Raw genomic sequence first — 17974 nt, 5'->3', positions numbered from 1 at the left:
GCAATTAGGAGTTGATGGGTTGGTACTTTGTGGCCGATTCAGACCTGTTCGCACAGGTCCGAATTAGGCCCTGTCCCCTGAAGGAGGGGGTCCCCCCTGAGCGAACGTCTTCGGTGAGTTTTTCACTTGCCGGGGCGTTCACAAATTGAGTGACAGGCATGGGGCGGTCACAGGGATCCGCCCAGTGTTTCATGAATGTGGCCACAAAAACAAAAAGCACGCCTGTAGAAATGCTGGGTGGGCCTGTCAGAAAGCAGGCCTACATCTGCCTGCTTGGGGCGAGCGGCTGCTCCTGCCCCAAATTTGTCGGGAAGTGTTCAAATGAAAAGTTTGTCTTGACTCACTTTACATAATGAAAAGAAGAAAAATCATTTGATGGTGAGTAACCATCTAATTATTTTTTGCCTGTGCGGACGCATGTGAGCGGATGTGTAAGTGTACACATCTGCCCACATTGTAGCATGGGGATTCGAGTGGAGAGGGGGCATGCATTTGGTGGGTGGCATTTACCTGCTCACTAGGCAGCGAATCTACGCAGCCTAGTGAGCAGGTCTGAATTACCCCCTATCTCCATCCACTTTATTTCTCTCCACACAATACCTAGACCATTAAGCCCTTGAAAGTGATAGAGTGTAGCGAGATAAAGTACCAGCTGACCAGCCATATTACAGGCTGTAGTGGAAAATGATAGATGATGGACTGCCCCATCGCACTTTAGACTGTGGTTGTATTTTTCACAATGTGACCGCAGTTTAAGTATTCACTATTCAGATTGGCAAATTACAGACATGGAGGAAAGGAATCTGGGAGTGCACACACACACATATATATATATAGTGCCGGCACGATAATAATAAGCTCTACTACCACATATTAAGCAATATCGACATTCTTGGTAAATATTTGTATTTATTGGCCAAGAAACATTAGCCCACTAACCAGCATCTAGGTGGCCATGTCTCTCTGGTGGGTCCCTATTTTGAATCCAGGGTTTAGAATCCTCAAAAAGCTGGCAAAGCCAGTCATCCTAGGGCAGCACACTAGTGAGAAACTAGTCACCATTCAGACACCAAACTTCATACATGCAAACATCCCACTCACACCATTACTTTCTAAAACTATACCACTTCCATTAAAATACTCCTCACATGCCACCATCCTCTCACACCTCAGCACTCCCTAACACTATACCAATACCACACTGAGTGAAGTACTGCTGACCCACCAGCACTACGGCACAGCATACTACATCACCTTTTTAAATGCCCCTCTGTTAAAACTCACCACAGTTAACACAATAATTCACCCATTGAAATGTCTCTCACTCGCACCACTCCCTAAACCGATAACTTAGCCGGTGTATTTTCCATTAATCACCAGCACTCTACACCAGGGGTTCTCAACCTCGGTCCTCAAGGACCCCCAACAGTGCACATTTTCCAGGTCTCCCGGCAGGTGCACAGGTGCACTCATTATTCACTGACACATTTTAAAAGATCCACAGGTGGAGCTAATTATTTCACTTGTGATTCTCTGTGGAGACCTGGAAAACGTGCACAGTGTGGGGTCCTTGAGGACTGAGGTTGAGAAGCACTGCTCTACACTGTGCTTGCTGTGTTAGATTAGGGCTTCAAAGCATACTTCACCAACAATTTTAATATAAAATGTAAATTATTACTATGCATAGGAAACACATTTTCAAGACATTATTTTAAGACAAGCAACATTTTTACTTTTGTTAATAACATTTTATCATGCTCATTTAATGAGGTTTCTGCTGAAAGAGAAATGGTTATACATATTCTGCTGCAACCAGGCACAAAGGAAATATCACATTAAAAAACAACATACATTGGATAATATACAGAGAGCTCCATTGTAGGTGGGCCGTGCCAAATTGGGTCACTGAGCAGATTGTATTTTAATACATCAATCTAACTCTTCCAAGCCAGATGTAATCCTTAGTCCTATGTACTAATAACCCATTGCTTGCTGGACACTGCAGAATTTCATTTATATGGCACTTTATGAAACTGAATGAAGTCTGGTTCCAATATGAGGTTATGCCTTAAGGTGCCCATACACGGTCCGTTTAACGGATCCGTTTGGGACTTAATTAGCACACATCGGATCGGATCCCTAGTGCATGCAGTGTGCATGCACTGTGATCCGATCCGATGTGTGCCTAGTACAAAAAGTATGTGCAGCACATACTTTTTGTACCGTACGATGAGATGCGCGGGAGCGCGCATCTCATAGTACAGAACGGACGGTCCGGGAACGGATCGTCTATGGGCACCATAAGGCTAATTTCAAAAGGGGTATTTATTTTTCTGAAACATTGCTGTAAACACAGAAACCATGGGTGAAATTTAATAGGATGAGAGATTCAAAAAGTGAGAGATTTGGTAAGAAATCTCAAGTTCTTTTAAAGCAGCAATCATTTACACTGCAAGATCAAACTGGTTTTGCCGTATAAATTATTGCCGCTTTAAAAAAACCTGGAGATTTCTTTCCAAATCTCTTACTTTCTGAATCTCTCATCCTATTAAATTTCCCCCCATGCCTTTATGACCTAATCCTAATAACATTTGCTCCCGACCTCAGGCTTGGTACAAAGTCAGGTCGGGGTGCCCCAGTGGGCACTAGCGTACACTGATATTTGTAGTGTCACTGCCATGGGATGCGTTCAGTATCCGTAAGCTCAGGATTCTAGTGTTCCAGTGCTGGAATCTCAACTGCAGGGTGGGTTAGCATTGGGTGGGGGAAAGGGGGGAGGGAGTTGTGGTAAGCCAATTAGGGGGGGGGGGGGTAGGTTTTGGCAGTGGGGTACGGGAGGTTAGGCACTAGCCAGAGAGGGGTTAGGTTGTGGAGGGGGGCACAGGAAGGGTATATATGCTCCCCTGACCTCTGTTGGGATTCCCACCTTTGGGATGCAAATCGGGGTTCATCCCAAACACCACCAAGGAACCTGAAAACTGTAAAGTTAAAATAATGCAGCTCTCACATATGAAGACAATGGGCGGTATTCAATGAGCCAGAATCGCCAAGTTTTATGGCGATTCTGTGTTTTTTTCATGTGTGCCGGCGATTTTATGAACTGTATAAGCGAATCACCCTATTCAACGTTGTCTATTCGCCGCTGACGACCGGTGAATGAAGCACCAATCGCCAAATGTGATTCTCTACAAATCGCCGGTATTTGTCTATAGGAATTTTCATGGGGATTCGCCGGTAGTCGACGGGAATCACCCATGAATCGCCAAAAGTGTATTCAATGAGAAGTTGGCGATTCTTATTTCTTGTTTCATATCGCCGTTCCTCACCGAGTGTCCCTCGTCATCTTTTTATGGTGAACTTTTTTAGGAACCTGTGAAATAATTGGTTTTAAGTGTTCAATTTAACTCTGCAAGTGTAATGTATTATTATTTGCTGCCCTGTTGTGATGTGATGGTCGTAGAAGTGCTATACAAATATATATTTAATTTTTTCTGGTATTTTTTTTTTCTCCCACAACGCACTGTTCTTACCCATGGTGCACCTCACTTACCCATGATTCTCCTCCCCACCTCACTCCTTCGTTTGGCCTTTGAGGAGATTACACAGCTTTTGCAGTCTGCTGTATTGGAAACGTTTTTGTAGGGTAATTTGCGTTTTTTTGCATTTCACTGCAATTTCTTTAACACTGACTACAGTAATGGAGCTGTTCAGGGATACAATTGTTGTTTTCATGCTGAATGCCAGTGTGGAGGAGGAGGTAGATATGATGGAACATGACACTAGTATTCCGGCGATAGCTCCATTAGGTGAGTCGGTGCGGGTTTCAGTCCCACGTCCACGCCACTTTCGTACTAGGCGTGAACTGGGTGATCTCACCGAGGCGGAGGTGATTTCTAATTATCGCCTTTCGTCTGCGGCAATCCATATGCTGTACGATCTCATGGAGCCAGACCTGGTAGCACGGAAACGGGGCAATCACGCACTCACCGGTTTCCAGAAACTGTTGGGTGCGTTGCATTTTTTTGCGTCGGGCACATTCCAGCCCACTTTAAGCCAAACATGCGGTTATTCACAGCCAACCCTCTCCCGCTGTATAGCACAGGTCATAAAGGCATTCCGCAAATTAACGACCCAGTATATTAAATTTCCTGATCAAGACAGCGAATGGAATGAGATCAAATTTGGCTTTTTCTCAAAATGGAAGTTTCCCAGTGTTTTGGGCGCGATCGACTGCACCCATGTGGCGTTCAAACCACCGCGTGCATCAGAGGAATGTTTTCGGAACCGAAAACACTTCCACTCGATGAACGTTCAGGTGGTTTGCGACCACCAAATGAAAATAACCAACCTCCTTGTGGGTTTTCCTGGGTCGACCCACGACTCGTTCATTTTAAGCCAGTCCGCCCTGTATGCCGATTTCGAGCACGGCCGAATGCCGGACGGCTGGCTGTTAGGTAAGTAGTATGTTTTTTTTGGCTGTGGGGGGGGTTTTGATTTTTTTTTGGTTTCCATAGGTGATGCGGGTTATCCCAATAAGGACTGGCTCCTGACCCCATTATCTGATCCTGTGGGCGAAGCTGCTGAAAGGTACCAAAGGGCTCACACGACAGCGAGGGCTGTAATTGAGCGAACCTTCGGTGTCCTTAAAAGCCGGTTTAGATGTTTAGACATGACCGGCGGAGCCCTTTTATACTCACCGGCAAAGGTTTGCGGCATAATTAATGCTTGTTGTATTTTACACAACATTTGCATTGCAAACCGTTTGCCGGTGACCGTGGATGCTGCGGTTTTCCGGCATGGGGACCTTTCAACAGCTTTGCTCGCCGGTATGAATGAACGAGTGGATGCGAGAGCTCGACTCATCCGGTCATATTTTGCCCAATGTGAGTATTTGTAGTCCAAAGTTTGTGGCTTGTTTGATTAGTTATATGATATTTAACACTTTTCATTAATTTATGTTTTCTAGAGTTCCGTTTGGGCACGTTAGTGTTTTGGCCTGTTGCCGTTGTTCCTTCGGTTTTCTACGGTTCTTTGTTTGCCGCTGTTGTTGCGTGGCTGCTATCCCAAGGCTACGTTTCAGTTATCCCGTGAGTAGCGCTCCGCCTGTGGGAAGGAGGGGAGGGTTTGGGCCCTGTGAGGTGTCACTAACCCCTTTTTTTTATTTTCCGCAGCCTATTCCTGCTTAATACTTTCTGGAGGGACCTACAAGCAGCTGGATCCTGTGTGCAGCGGATGAACCCCTGATGTGTGAGGGCTGCTGGCATGTGTGGGTGCGTGATGCCTTTCCCATGGGCTACTGTGCAGTTACCCGGTGAGTATCGCTCCAGCTGGGGGAAGGAGGGGAGGGTTTGGGCCCTGTGAGGTGTCACTAACCCCTTTTTATTTTCCGCAGCCTATTCCTGCTTGATAATTTCTGGAGGGACCTACAAGCAGCTGGATCCTGTGTGCAGCGGATGAACCCCTGATGTGTGAGGGCTGCTGGCAGGTGTGGGTGCGTGATGCCTTTCCCATGGGCTACTGTGCAGTTACCCGGTGAGTATCGCTCCAGCTGGGGGAAGGAGGGGAGGGTTTGGGCCCTGTGAGGTGTCACTAACCCCTTTTTATTTTCCGCAGCCTATTCCTGCTTGATAATTTCTGGAGGGACCTACAAGCAGCTGGATCTTGAGTGCAGCGGATGAACCCCTGATGTGTGAGGGCTGCTGGCAGGTGTGGGTGCGTGATGCCTTTCCCATGGGCTACTGTGCAGTTACCCGGTGAGTATCGCTCCAGCTGGGGGAAGGAGGGGAGGGTTTGGGCCCTGTGAGGTGTCACTAACCCCTTTTTATTTTCCGCAGCCTATTCCTGCTTGATAATTTCTGGAGGGACCTACAAGCAGCTGGATCTTGAGTGCAGCGGATGAACCCCTGATGTGTGAGGGCTGCTGGCAGGTGTGGGTGCGTGATGCCTTTCCCATGGGCTACTGTGCAGTTACCCGGTGAGTATCGCTCCAGCTGGGGGAAGGAGGGGAGGGTTTGGGCCCTGTGAGGTGTCACTAACCCCTTTTTATTTTCCGCAGCCTATTCCTGCTTGATAATTTCTGGAGGGACCTACAAGCAGCTGGATCCTGTGTGCAGCGGATGAACCCCTGATGTGTGAGGGCTGCTGGCAGGTGTGGGTGCGTGATGCCTTTCCCATGGGCTACTGTGCAGTTACCCGGTGAGTATCACTCCAGCTGGGGGAAGGAGGGGAGGGTTTGGGCCCTGTGAGGTGTCACTAACCCCTTTTTATTTTCCGCAGCCTATTCCTGCTTGATAATTTCTGGAGGGACCTACAAGCAGCTGGATCCTGTGTGCAGCGGATGAACCCCTGATGTGTGAGGGCTGCTGGCAGGTGTGGGTGCGTGATGCCTTTCCCATGGGCTACTGTGCAGTTACCCGGTGAGTATCGCTCCAGCTGGGGGAAGGAGGGGAGGGTTTGGGCCCTGTGAGGTGTCACTAACCCCTTTTTATTTTCCGCAGCCTATTCCTGCTTGATAATTTCTGGAGGGACCTACAAGCAGCTGGATCCTGTGTGCAGCGGATGAACCCCTGATGTGTGAGGGCTGCTGGCAGGTGTGGGTGCGTGATGCCTTTCCCATGGGCTACTGTGCAGTTACCCGGTGAGTATCGCTCCAGCTGGGGGAAGGAGGGGAGGGTTTGGGCCCTGTGAGGTGTCACTAACCCCTTTTTATTTTCCGCAGCCTATTCCTGCTTGATAATTTCTGGAGGGACCTACAAGCAGCGGGATTTGCAGTTTCTTTTGCTGGTCTCTGGACGGGGAAGTCTCCAGCGGGTAAACCCCTAAAGTGTACAGGACCTGCAGGACCAAAGGCTGTACCTGTCATGTGCGAGCACATTCATTAAAACCAAATCTGGGGTGAGTATGGAACTACGTGGGGGACTGGTGGTGGGAGGCTATAGGAGACAGTCACCGATCATTAACCCCTTCTTTCTTCTTTGCAGTTTCTTTTGCTGGTCTCTGGACGGGGAAGTCTCCAGCGGGTGAACCCCTAAAGTGTACAGGACCTGCAGGACCAAAGGCTGTACCTGTCATGTGCGAGCACATTCATTAAAACCAAATCTGGGGTGAGTATGGAACTACGTGGGGGACTGGTGGTGGGAGGCTATAGGAGACAGTCACTGATCATTAACCCCTTCTTTCTTCTTTGCAGTTTCTTTTGCTGGTCTCTGGACGGGGAAGTCTCCAGCGGGTGAACCCCTAAAGTGTACAGGACCTGCAGGACCAAAGGCTGTACCTGTCATGTGCGAGCACATTCATTAAAACCAAATCTGGGGTGAGTATGGAACTACGTGGGGGACTGGTGGTGGGAGGCTATAGGAGACAGTCACCGATCATTAACCCCTTCTTTCTTCTTTGCAGTTTCTTTTGCTGGTCTCTGGACGGGGAAGTCTCCAGCGGGTGAACCCCTAAAGTGTACAGGACCTGCAGGACCAAAGGCTGTACCTGTCATGTGCGAGCACATTCATTAAAACCAAATCTGGGGTGAGTATGGAACTACGTGGGGGACTGGTGGTGGGAGGCTATAGGAGACAGTCACCGATCATTAACCCCTTCTTTCTTCTTTGCAGTTTCTTTTGCTGGTCTCTGGACGGGGAAGTCTCCAGCGGGTGAACCCCTAAAGTGTACAGGACCTGCAGGACCAAAGGCTGTACCTGTCATGTGCGAGCACATTCATTAAAACCAAATCTGGGGTGAGTATGGAACTACGTGGGGGACTGGTGGTGGGAGGCTATAGGAGACAGTCACCGATCATTAACCCCTTCTTTCTTCTTTGCAGTTTCTTTTGCTGGTCTCTGGACGGGGAAGTCTCCAGCGGGTGAACCCCTAAAGTGAAAAAGACCTGCAGGACCAAAGGCTGTACCTGTCATGTGCGTGCAAGGTGTTAAGTAATGTTGTTTCTCATCAATAAATTTTACATGTTTATTCACCTCTCGTCCATGAAACCAGTTCATGTCAAATGGAATATAGCTAGCTTGAGTTTGTGTTTGATTTTGGTAGAGTTTTTAAACTATTGAAAATAGTGATAAATCAATCAATTATATGGTCAAATCTAAGTTATCTAAGCTATGGGAACACTCTCCCAAAATCATTTGCTTTCTGAAACTATCACCCTGTAATAGGCCCAGAAATTCGCTTTTTGGATCAATCACTACTGTTATGAGATGGCGGGGATTGCTCCCAATATTTCACTGAGACACCTTCAGAAATCTATTTAGGTGTATTTGGCAAGAATGACATATTTAAGGAAAAGCTTAGAAATAGGAGTATCAGTGAAATATAAACCCAAAAAGTACTTGGTGTAAACCGGCACCAATCTGGAAACTCCTAGCTTGTATGCATGTAAAATAAAAAAAAAACCTTAATATTTATCTGACACTGACCCTTTATCATTTTTTTCAGTCGTTTCAAAAGAAAATGGTTCACAACTGAAAAATGGAATAATACTCATCTTATACCTTTTTAATAACATTCAGAAGCAAGAAAGCAGTCAATATATTTGAAAAACTTTATTTAACTTTTTTTCACATGTTAAATTCCGAAATAAATTAATACCATGGTAAAGACTTTCCCGGTGTCAATTCTTCATCCTTACCGTCGGTATAACCTGCAAAAAAGGAGAGCAAAGTTTTGAAATTGGTATCAAAAACCTATTTGGGAAAAGATGTGAGTTGCAAGCTGTGGGCACCGGATGCAGAGTAAGCGTTGTGGTAACGCACAAGCCAGCCACACTTCAAATGCGCCTGGTCTGTGCGTTAGCACAAGGGACAAGATGTGACTTGCAAGTTGTGGGCACCGGATGCAGAGTAAGCGTTGTGGTAACGCACAAGCCAGCCACACTTCAAATGCGCCTGGTCTGGGCGTTAGCACAAGGGACAAGATGTGACTTGCAAGTTGTGGGCACCGGATGCAGAGTAAGCGTTGTGGTAACGCACAAGCCAGCCACACTTCAAATGCGCCTGGTCTGGGCGTTAGCACAAGGGACAAGATGTGACTTGCAAGTTGTGGGCACCGGATGCAGAGTAAGCGTTGTGGTAACGCACAAGCCAGCCACACTTCAAATGCGTCTGGTCTGTGCGTTAGCACAAGGGACAAGATGTGACTTGCAAGTTGTGGGCACCGGATGCAGAGTAAGCGTTGTGGTAACGCACAAGCCAGCCACACTTCAAATGCGCCTGGTCTGTGCGTTAGCACAAGGGACAAGATGTGACTTGCAAGTTGTGGGCACCAGATGCAGAGTAAGCGTTGTGGTAACGCACAAGCCAGCCACACTTCAAATGCGCCTGGTCTGGGCGTTAGCACAAGGGACAAGATGTGACTTGCAAGTTGTGGGCACCGGATGCAGAGTAAGCGTTGTGGTAACGCACAAGCCAGCCACACTTCAAATGCGCCTGGTCTGTGCGTTAGCACAAGGGACAAGATGTGACTTGCAAGTTGTGGGCACCGGATGCAGAGTAAGCGTTGTGGTAACGCACAAGCCAGCCACACTTCAAATGCGCCTGGTCTGGGCGTTAGCACAAGGGACAAGATGTGACTTGCAAGTTGTGGGCACCGGATGCAGAGTAAGCGTTGTGGTAACGCACAAGCCAGCCACACTTCAAATGCGTCTGGTCTGTGCGTTAGCACAAGGGACAAGATGTGACTTGCAAGTTGTGGGCACCGGATGCAGAGTAAGCGTTGTGGTAACGCACAAGCCAGCCACACTTCAAATGCGCCTGGTCTGTGCGTTAGCACAAGGGACAAGATGTGACTTGCAAGTTGTGGGCACCAGATGCAGAGTAAGCGTTGTGGTAACGCACAAGCCAGCCACACTTCAAATGCGCCTGGTCTGGGCGTTAGCACAAGGGACAAGATGTGACTTGCAAGTTGTGGGCACCGGATGCAGAGTAAGCGTTGTGGTAACGCACAAGCCAGCCACACTTCAAATGCGCCTGGTCTGGGCGTTAGCACAAGGGACAAGATTTGGGGACAAGATAGATTAGAGAGTGCACTTGGGTATTACTCACCAATAGGTATGTAGCTTTGGCATTCTCCCCGTTTTGGATTTTAGGAGTTCAAAATCAATTTCCAATGCACTGCACCCTGAAAAAATGAAAACAAAAAAAAAAGGTGTTTGCACTGGGTGTAATTTTGATAAATATTAACAAATGGTTTAAAGGTTGCATTACAAGGGTAGAAATGTGGGATCAGATTGCTCTTTTTATGGCCCATTATTACATCCACCATATGTAAGGAGCTTTCATCATTTCCCAACAATTATCAATGCATGCACGCGCATGCATTGCATAACTGTTACGCCCAACTCCTTAGTGAACACAGCTGTAGAAAAAATTTGCAAGGGTTAAATAATCATAAGAAAAGACAAACTGAAAGTAGGAGAAAAGAAAGCTTTGTATATTAACATAAAAACAAACAACATGTAAAATAAATGGAAATATACGACCGTGTTCACTGTGCAGGGTCCTCCTCCGCCGGTCCCGGCCTTTGGGCGGTTGAAGCTCGAGCAGGAGATGTGCGATGTGGTGGCGTCCTTGGTCTTTGGCTGGAGGGTGGAGGAGGTGGATACATTCCAGCGTAGCCTTGGTATGCCTGAGAAGATCCAGCCCACGATGTTTGGAGATGCGCAGGCTCCTGATGCCGACTTGATGAAGATGGTGGCATCCACGGTGAAGGGGTGGCTCTCGCTGGTTGTCCCACGTTGTCCGGATTGTATCTCCGCTGCAGGGAACTGGCGATCATCATGCAGCTTGCCGCAATTTGTGTCTGGCAGGTGGAAATTTGTCTCAGGGTCTCCTGTTGACACGCTGCATTCTCAACCAACTTGTAGATCCCGGTCATCATCACCTGGTTATCCTCTCGACGTCTGCGTTCGGATTCCACCCAGTCTTCATGCCGTCTTCGCTCTATTTCGGCCCAATCCTCCTGGCGTCTTCGCTCGATGTCGGACATCGTTGTGGCCAGTGTTTCAAGATGCTTCTCCATGGCTGTCATCCTCTGCTCCATCATGATCCGGTACTGGTTCTGATGATCTTCTATTTCAGATGCCAATTGCCGGACTCTATGGACGCGCGTTGGAGCCTGTTCTCTCTGGATGTCCTCCACGAGCTGCATTCCGGCTATAAAAAAAAAGGACAAGATAAATAAATTTTATCAATTTCACACAATGTAATCTTTAAAAAAATAAAAAAAAACCACAAGGTTACAAACAAATGGCAAAAGCTTACAATCCATCAGTGGTGGTCTGGTGGGATCCACCTCCTCCTCATCTTCAGACGCTTCCTCGATGTCCTGGATGGAATGATGATAACTTGAAAGCTGATGGGCCAATCCTCCACTTGCTGTAGATCCTTCTTCACCCAGTGGGGTTTGCAAGCTGCTGTCTTCAAATCCTTGAGAGGTGTCTTCTGTTTGAATGGACGATTCAAACTGACTGATCGAGTACAGATCAAGGGTGATGGTCTCTTCCTGTGTTGACGGTTCTTCAGCCGGTTGGCTTACATGGGTGTCTTCTGTCCGATCTTCAGCAACGACAACTGTTGAAATGAGAATATACATTTTAGAACATTGCAATATAATTTTAGAGAGAGCAAAGTAGTACAAATAATTACCCTGCTCCTGAGTTTGCGAAGGTGCTGTTTCTGCAGGTGTTGTCTTCCGTCTTCTTCGTTGCGCAGGTGGAATTTGCGCTTCCAGAGCATTCAACACTTCTGCTCTGCGGACATTGGACTCCACAGAGCCTGGAACACCTTCCACCATGATTGGATTCATGTGTTCCTGGATGGCTCGTTCCCACGGCTGCCATGAAACTTGTAATGGTGGTCCGCCTTCAGTCCCAATTAGATGTTGCCTGACTTGGCCCATCTTCCGTTTTGTGTGCCGTCGACAATTATTGTATCGTTTGTGGCATTTGTCGATCGACCTGACGTTGCCACTCACTGCTGTAATCTAAGATGCAAAACATCACATTATAAACAATCAAATAATGCACTTTTTTAAATGGATTTATTTTAATAAAAAAAAAACAATGAACCTTCTCTGCAATCGAGGCCCATATTCTTTTACGCTCTCTACTGCTCGTTTCCTGTCTTCTTTGTCCACACAGTTGGTCATAGAACTTGTGGACCATTTCAACCAGCACGTTGCTTTCTGCAGTAGTGAACGGGATGCTCTCTTCTTCTCCCTCGGCAAGTTGGTCTAGGGGAACCTTTTTTTTCCTGCCAGGTTTCTTTCTCGCTACGGGTGGTTGGACCCCAGAACCACTGGGTTGTTCGTCCAGTGTTCTGTCTGTAGCCTTTAAAAAACAAACAGTGTCAGCAAAATTACACATAGATTTAGCATATATTAAACATTAACTTCATGATGTATTAAGTATTTGGCCACGCCCCTTTCCGTCATATGTTGTTCGCCTGCATCTTTCTGCGTTTCAGCAAAGAGAACTGCAAAATGCCGGCGATAACCGGAAATTATCACGGACTGTATTCATATCTGAGCTGGGTTCCCCAGACTGCTGTATATAGGGGACATCACAGGGCTGTATGTCGGACAATAATAGGATGTTATACTGAATAATCCAAACAGGTTATTCAATTAGGATGAGTATGTGTGCTACTGGAGGGAAATATTCCCTCATGTTATGTAAATGGCTGTAATATGTTCCCTAAGCTTTGTATACTGTATCCCATACTGCTACATATGCATATGAAGGCAAGAAGAGCGTTTTATGAACACAAGAGAAACTGGGAGGATAAGCGTTGCCCGTGGTTACGTCACTGCCTCCTGGTTATGTTGTTAGTAAACTGTGATGGTAGCATGAATAAGGGATTTGCTACAATGAAGTTAATTATGGCAGTCTTCCCGAATGCTTAATACCTAAAGAATATAACTGTATATCTAGAGTCAAATGGTCCGGCTAGAAGCGACCAAAAGCTTAGATTAGAATCTGTTTAGTTTGTGTATATTTTTTGGTTCTGGGATCAAAGGGCCTCTTTATATATCATGCAACCGCACCCAGCATAGGAAGGGTTAAAAATTCCAGAGGGTGGTGGAGAGGGGTGCCTTTGGGATTTAAGTGGGTGTTTGCAGGGAGAGAGAGGCAGAGAAGTGTCCGAGCGTCAGCGCTGGGAGTTGTGGACTAGCGTGTCCTGGCCATCTGATGTTAATCTGAAGGATAACATGGTAAGGTTCTGATAACGTGAATAATACTGATGACCTTTCTGTATATAATGTATATAGACTTTAAATGCTGATTTTACATGTAGAACCCGTGTGTAAAATAAAGGTAATACTTTGGTATCTTTGCTATTGTTTATTCCTGTGCAATCTTTGGAACTAGGAGTGACCCCGGGGCTCTGCGTGAGGCTTAAGTCGCGCTGCGCTGCTGCATGATCCCGGGATCTTCACACTGGTTGCCAAGGGGGGGGGGGGGGGGGGGCAGCAGAGTAGGTGAGCAGGCTATCAACGCGGCGGGGGACTGGACCAGCTGACACGCTGATCTAAGTCACATTTGCATCATCCTTTACCCCGCCACCCTGACAATGCGCAGATCTACTCTGCTGAGAGCGGCTGTTACAGCATCCTATCCTGTCCCCACCCCCCACCCCTCCCCACTGCTCTCAACAGCAGAGTGGACTTAGGATGCAGAGTTTGAAAAGTTAACCTGCTCTCATGCAGGGTTCGTGATGCGCAGCAGCAGCAAAATATATAAAACCTACAGTCATCGGCGTCCGGTGGCCACTGTTTAATGGGTCCCGGCGCCCACTTTTAGGGTAAAATACGCGCTAGTGCGTTGTTGCGAAACCTGTCTATTCATCAAGTTTTAAAGAATTTACCTGTGTCCTTCTCCTTTTAGTTGTTTGTCTTGATTGAGGTGTTCCTTCTCGATCTCCATGCTCCATGTCGTCCTGCACCGGCCGGCCAGGGTTACTTGTGGATATCCTATCACCATCTTCCTCCCTTGTAGTCATCTCCACTGGACTCGTCTCACCTGAAATAGAAAGAAGAGGGGAAAGGGGTTCCACGGTCCTTGTCCGATGAGACATTCCTGTGGAATATAAACACAGATATAGCAATATTAATTTACATTTTTTTACCTTTACTGAGCAATTAACCTACCTTAAGAAAATTTTGTGAAAATGACACTTAGGGGCGAGGCGAACCCAAGTGGGGTGCAAGGTGCAGGCATGCTAGTCAGGGATGCTGGGGTGTAGTGGGGGGGATCCCGACATGCTATGTTCGTGACCCAGGGCCCCCATTTTAAAATGGCTGCAGGTTTTTTTTTTTTTTTCCTTTTTTTTTGGCTGCAGTCATTTTAAAATGGGGACTCACGACCACGCCCAAAGCATGAAGGGCACCCACCACAACACTCCAGCACCCCAAACAAGCATGCAGCATGGCCGCACATGGCACCCACACATGATCCACACTTAAAAACCCCCCAAACAGGCAATTTTGAGAAAATGACACTTAGGGGCGAGGCGAACCCAAGTGGGGTGCAAGGTGCAGGCATGCTAGTCAGGGATGCTGGGGTGTAGTGGGGGGGATCCCGACATGCTATGTTCGTGACCCAGGGCCCCCATTTTAAAATGGCTGCAGGTTTTTTTTTTTTTTTTCCTTTTTTTTTGGCTGCAGTCATTTTAAAATGGGGACTCACGACCACGCCCAAAGCATGAAGGGCACCCACCACAACACTCCAGCACCCCAAACAAGCATGCAGCATGGCCGCACATGGCACCCACACATGATCCACACTTAAAAAAACCCCAAACAGGCAATTTTGAGAAAATGACACTTAGGGGCGAGGCGAACCCAAGTGGGGTGCAAGGTGCAGGCATGCTTGTCAGGGATGCTGGGGTGTAGTGGGGGGGATCCCGACATGCTATGTTCGTGACCCAGGGCCCCCATTTTAAAATGGCTGCAGGTTTTTTTTTTTTTTTTCCTTTTTTTTTGGCTGCAGTCATTTTAAAATGGGGACTCACGACCACGCCCAAAGCATGAAGGGCACCCACCACAACACTCCAGCACCCCAAACAAGCATGCAGCATGGCCGCACATGGCACCCACACATGATCCACACTTAAAAAAACCCCAAACTGGCAATTTTGAGAAAATGACACTTAGGGGCGAGGCGAACCCAAGTGGGGTGCAAGGTGCAGGCATGCTTGTCAGGGATGCTGGGGTGTAGTGGGGGGGATCCCGACATGCTATGTTCGTGACCCAGGGCCCCCATTTTAAAATGGCTGCAGGTTTTTTTTTTTTTTTTTCTTTTTTTTTGGCTGCAGTCATTTTAAAATGGGGACTCACGACCACGCCCAAAGCATGAAGGGCACCCACCACAACACTCCAGCACCCCAAACAAGCATGCAGCATGGCCGCACATGGCACCCACACATGATCCACACTTAAAAAAACCCCAAACAGGCAATTTTGAGAAAATGACACTTAGGGGCGAGGCGAACCCAAGTGGGGTGCAAGGTGCAGGCATGCTTGTCAGGGATGCTGGGGTGTAGTGGGGGGGATCCCGACATGCTATGTTCGTGACCCAGGGCCCCCATTTTAAAATGGCTGCAGGTTTTTTTTTTTTTTTTCCTTTTTTTTTGGCTGCAGTCATTTTAAAATGGGGACTCACGACCACGCCCAAAGCATGAAGGGCACCCACCACAACACTCCAGCACCCCAAACAAGCATGCAGCATGGCCGCACATGGCACCCACACATGATCCACACTTAAAAAAACCCCAAACTGGCAATTTTGAGAAAATGACACTTAGGGGCGAGGCGAACCCAAGTGGGGTGCAAGGTGCAGGCATGCTTGTCAGGGATGCTGGGGTGTAGTGGGGGGGATCCCGACATGCTATGTTCGTGATCCAGGGCCCCCATTTTAAAATGGCTGCAGGTTTTTTTTTTTTTTTTCCTTTTTTTTTGGCTGCAGTCATTTTAAAATGGGGACTCACGACCACGCCCAAAGCATGAAGGGCACCCACCACAACACTCCAGCACCCCAAACAAGCATGCAGCATGGCCGCACATGGCACCCACACATGATCCACACTTAAAAAAACCCCAAACTGGCAATTTTGAGAAAATGACACTTAGGGGCGAGGCGAACCCAAGTGGGGTGCAAGGTGCAGGCATGCTAGTCAGGGATGCTGGGGTGTAGTGGGGGGGATCCCGACATGCTATGTTCGTGACCCAGGGCCCCCATTTTAAAATGGCTGCAGGTTTTTTTTTTTTTTTCCTTTTTTTTGGGCTGCAGTCATTTTAAAATGGGGACTCACGACCACGCCCAAAGCATGAAGGGCACCCACCACAACACTCCAGCACCCCAAACAAGCATGCAGCATGGCCGCACATGGCACCCACACATGATCCACACTTAAAAAAACCCCAAACTGGCAATTTTGAGAAAATGACACTTAGGGGCGAGGCGAACCCAAGTGGGGTGCAAGGTGCAGGCATGCTAGTCAGGGATGCTGGGGTGTAGTGGGGGGGATCCCGACATGCTATGTTCGTGACCCAGGGCCCCCATTTTAAAATGGCTGCAGGTTTTTTTTTTTTTTTTCCTTTTTTTTTGGCTGCAGTCATTTTAAAATGGGGACTCACGACCACGCCCAAAGCATGAAGGGCACCCACCACAACACTCCAGCACCCCAAACAAGCATGCAGCATGGCTGCACATTGCACCAAGCACAGTAAAAAAAAAAAAAATAAAACACTCAAGCAAAAAAAAGTTTAAAACCCCCCCAAAAAACGGGGGGCACACATACTGCAAACAAACAAACACTCACCCACCCCATACAACAAAGCCCCATAGCATTGCAGTACAAACACATCACAATACTCACCTGCAAAAGAAAATATGCACTCCACTCCACGCTCCACGCTCCAGGCTCCAGGCTCTGCTCTCTGCTCTCTGCTCTCTGCACGTGTTCAGGGAGAACTATTAGCTGCAGCAACTCACTCCACCCCTGCTGAAAGCTAATAGCAGAGCTGCGCAGCAGGGAAGTCACTTATATATTAGATGGAAGAGCGGGAATATATACACCCGCCCTCCACCCAGTCACCAGATACGCTGGATTGGCTGAGAATCGCCGTTGGGGGCGGCGATTCTCAGCCACGTTGAATAGGGTGACACAGCTAGTCCCGGCGACTTCAGACGAATCCCTACGCGTGGCGAATCGCCGTCAAAAAAACGGCGATTGACTGGCGAATGTGATACCTGAATCGCTGTGACCAGCGATTCAGGTCATTGAATACCGCCCAATACGTTTACAGAAAGAGAAGTTCTAAAAGATATTGGGTAAATGTTATAGGGTTCGAGGTAGCACTGGCCAATACCTGCTGCGGGAATGCATTGAAACTCTTGGGATAGGTAGCGCTGAGACCCACAAAAAAACTTGCCAATACTTACAGCATGTTTGCTAATAAACCATTACAAGCTATTGGTCTGGCAACATTGTGGGATTTTAACCTCATTAGCTTCTATACAAGGATTATTTCTGTATTATTTTCTTTAAGGGAAGGAGAGAGCAGAGTAATATTTGGGTATTGGGTGGGGAGTGTTGTATTGCATAACTGATTTGTTTATTATATTTATTTAGCTTTTGGTCCGTGTCTATTATCTGTCTGTCCTTTCTTATTTGTGTGTGAGAGTTGTGTAAGTGATTGGTTTCGATCAGTGTAGCGGTCGACAGGCAATATGTGGACACATTAAAATGGTCAACATGCAATAGGTCAACATTGACAAAAAGGTCACATGGTACTTGTTTCCTAGCAGGGCGCCCACTAAGCAAATAGCTTAGTGTGCTATTCTGCGTAGGAAAATCGCCGTCTATAGTGCTGTGTGATGCTTGCGATGCGATGCAATGAGATGTCCATGTTAACTACACAGGAGTGTTTATACAATGAAATATCGCATAGGATCGCATGGCACCAAATGCGA

The 17974-nt window shown here is 47.4% G+C and overlaps 2 protein-coding genes across 9 annotated transcripts in view; one reads left to right on the top strand and one right to left on the bottom strand.

Annotated features, from left to right (window-relative positions):
• LRRC3C (leucine rich repeat containing 3C) overlaps positions 1–17974 on the top strand; it is a 116625-nt gene that overhangs the window by 46950 nt on the left and 51701 nt on the right. Inside the window, exons 1-11 of one of the 8 annotated variants that reach the window (XR_014444478.1) lie at positions 2833–4454; positions 4515–4883; positions 4967–5087; positions 5172–5311; positions 5393–5532; positions 5614–5753; positions 5835–5974; positions 6056–6195; positions 6277–6416; positions 6498–6637; positions 6719–6879. The exons of 5 other annotated variants lie outside the window; for them this stretch is intronic. Coding sequence is in view for 1 of the 3 variants with exons in the window: in XM_083147221.1 (XP_083003347.1) it covers positions 3698–4454; positions 4515–4897 (1140 nt within the window). In the remaining 2 variants the exon portion in view is untranslated. 2 more of the 8 variants (XR_014444479.1, XM_083147221.1) reach the window with 2 other exon arrangements.
• LOC146009639 (uncharacterized) lies at positions 8576–14126 on the bottom strand. Its single transcript, XM_083150091.1, has 6 exons — positions 13866–14126; positions 12068–12328; positions 11646–11982; positions 11262–11570; positions 10044–11153; positions 8576–8644 (listed from the first exon to the last, which is right to left on the bottom strand). The coding sequence occupies exons 1-5, from the start codon at positions 14073–14075 to the stop codon at positions 10486–10488; spliced, it is 1785 nt and encodes a 594-aa protein (XP_083006217.1). The 5' UTR covers positions 14076–14126; the 3' UTR covers positions 8576–8644; positions 10044–10485.

This window comes from Crinia signifera, chromosome 6, assembly GCF_055691185.1.
Source record: "Crinia signifera chromosome 6, ASM5569118v1, whole genome shotgun sequence".
Lineage (NCBI taxonomy): Eukaryota > Metazoa > Chordata > Amphibia > Anura > Myobatrachidae > Crinia > Crinia signifera.
This window is presented reverse-complemented; position numbering and strand designations above follow the sequence as displayed.

What these genes read in the sequence shown, in the direction of transcription:
- LOC146009639 (XM_083150091.1), bottom strand. Translation starts at nt 14,075, where the DNA reads ATGTCTCATCGGACAAGGACCGTGGAACCCCTTTCCCCTCTTCTTTCT. An exon ending in CTAAAAGGAGAAGGACACAG is followed by an intron (nt 12,329 to 13,865) that starts GTAAATTCTTTA and finishes TGTTTTTTAAAG; the next exon opens with GCTACAGACAGAACACTGGA. An exon ending in GGGCCTCGATTGCAGAGAAG is followed by an intron (nt 11,983 to 12,067) that starts GTTCATTGTTTT and finishes TTTGCATCTTAG; the next exon opens with ATTACAGCAGTGAGTGGCAA.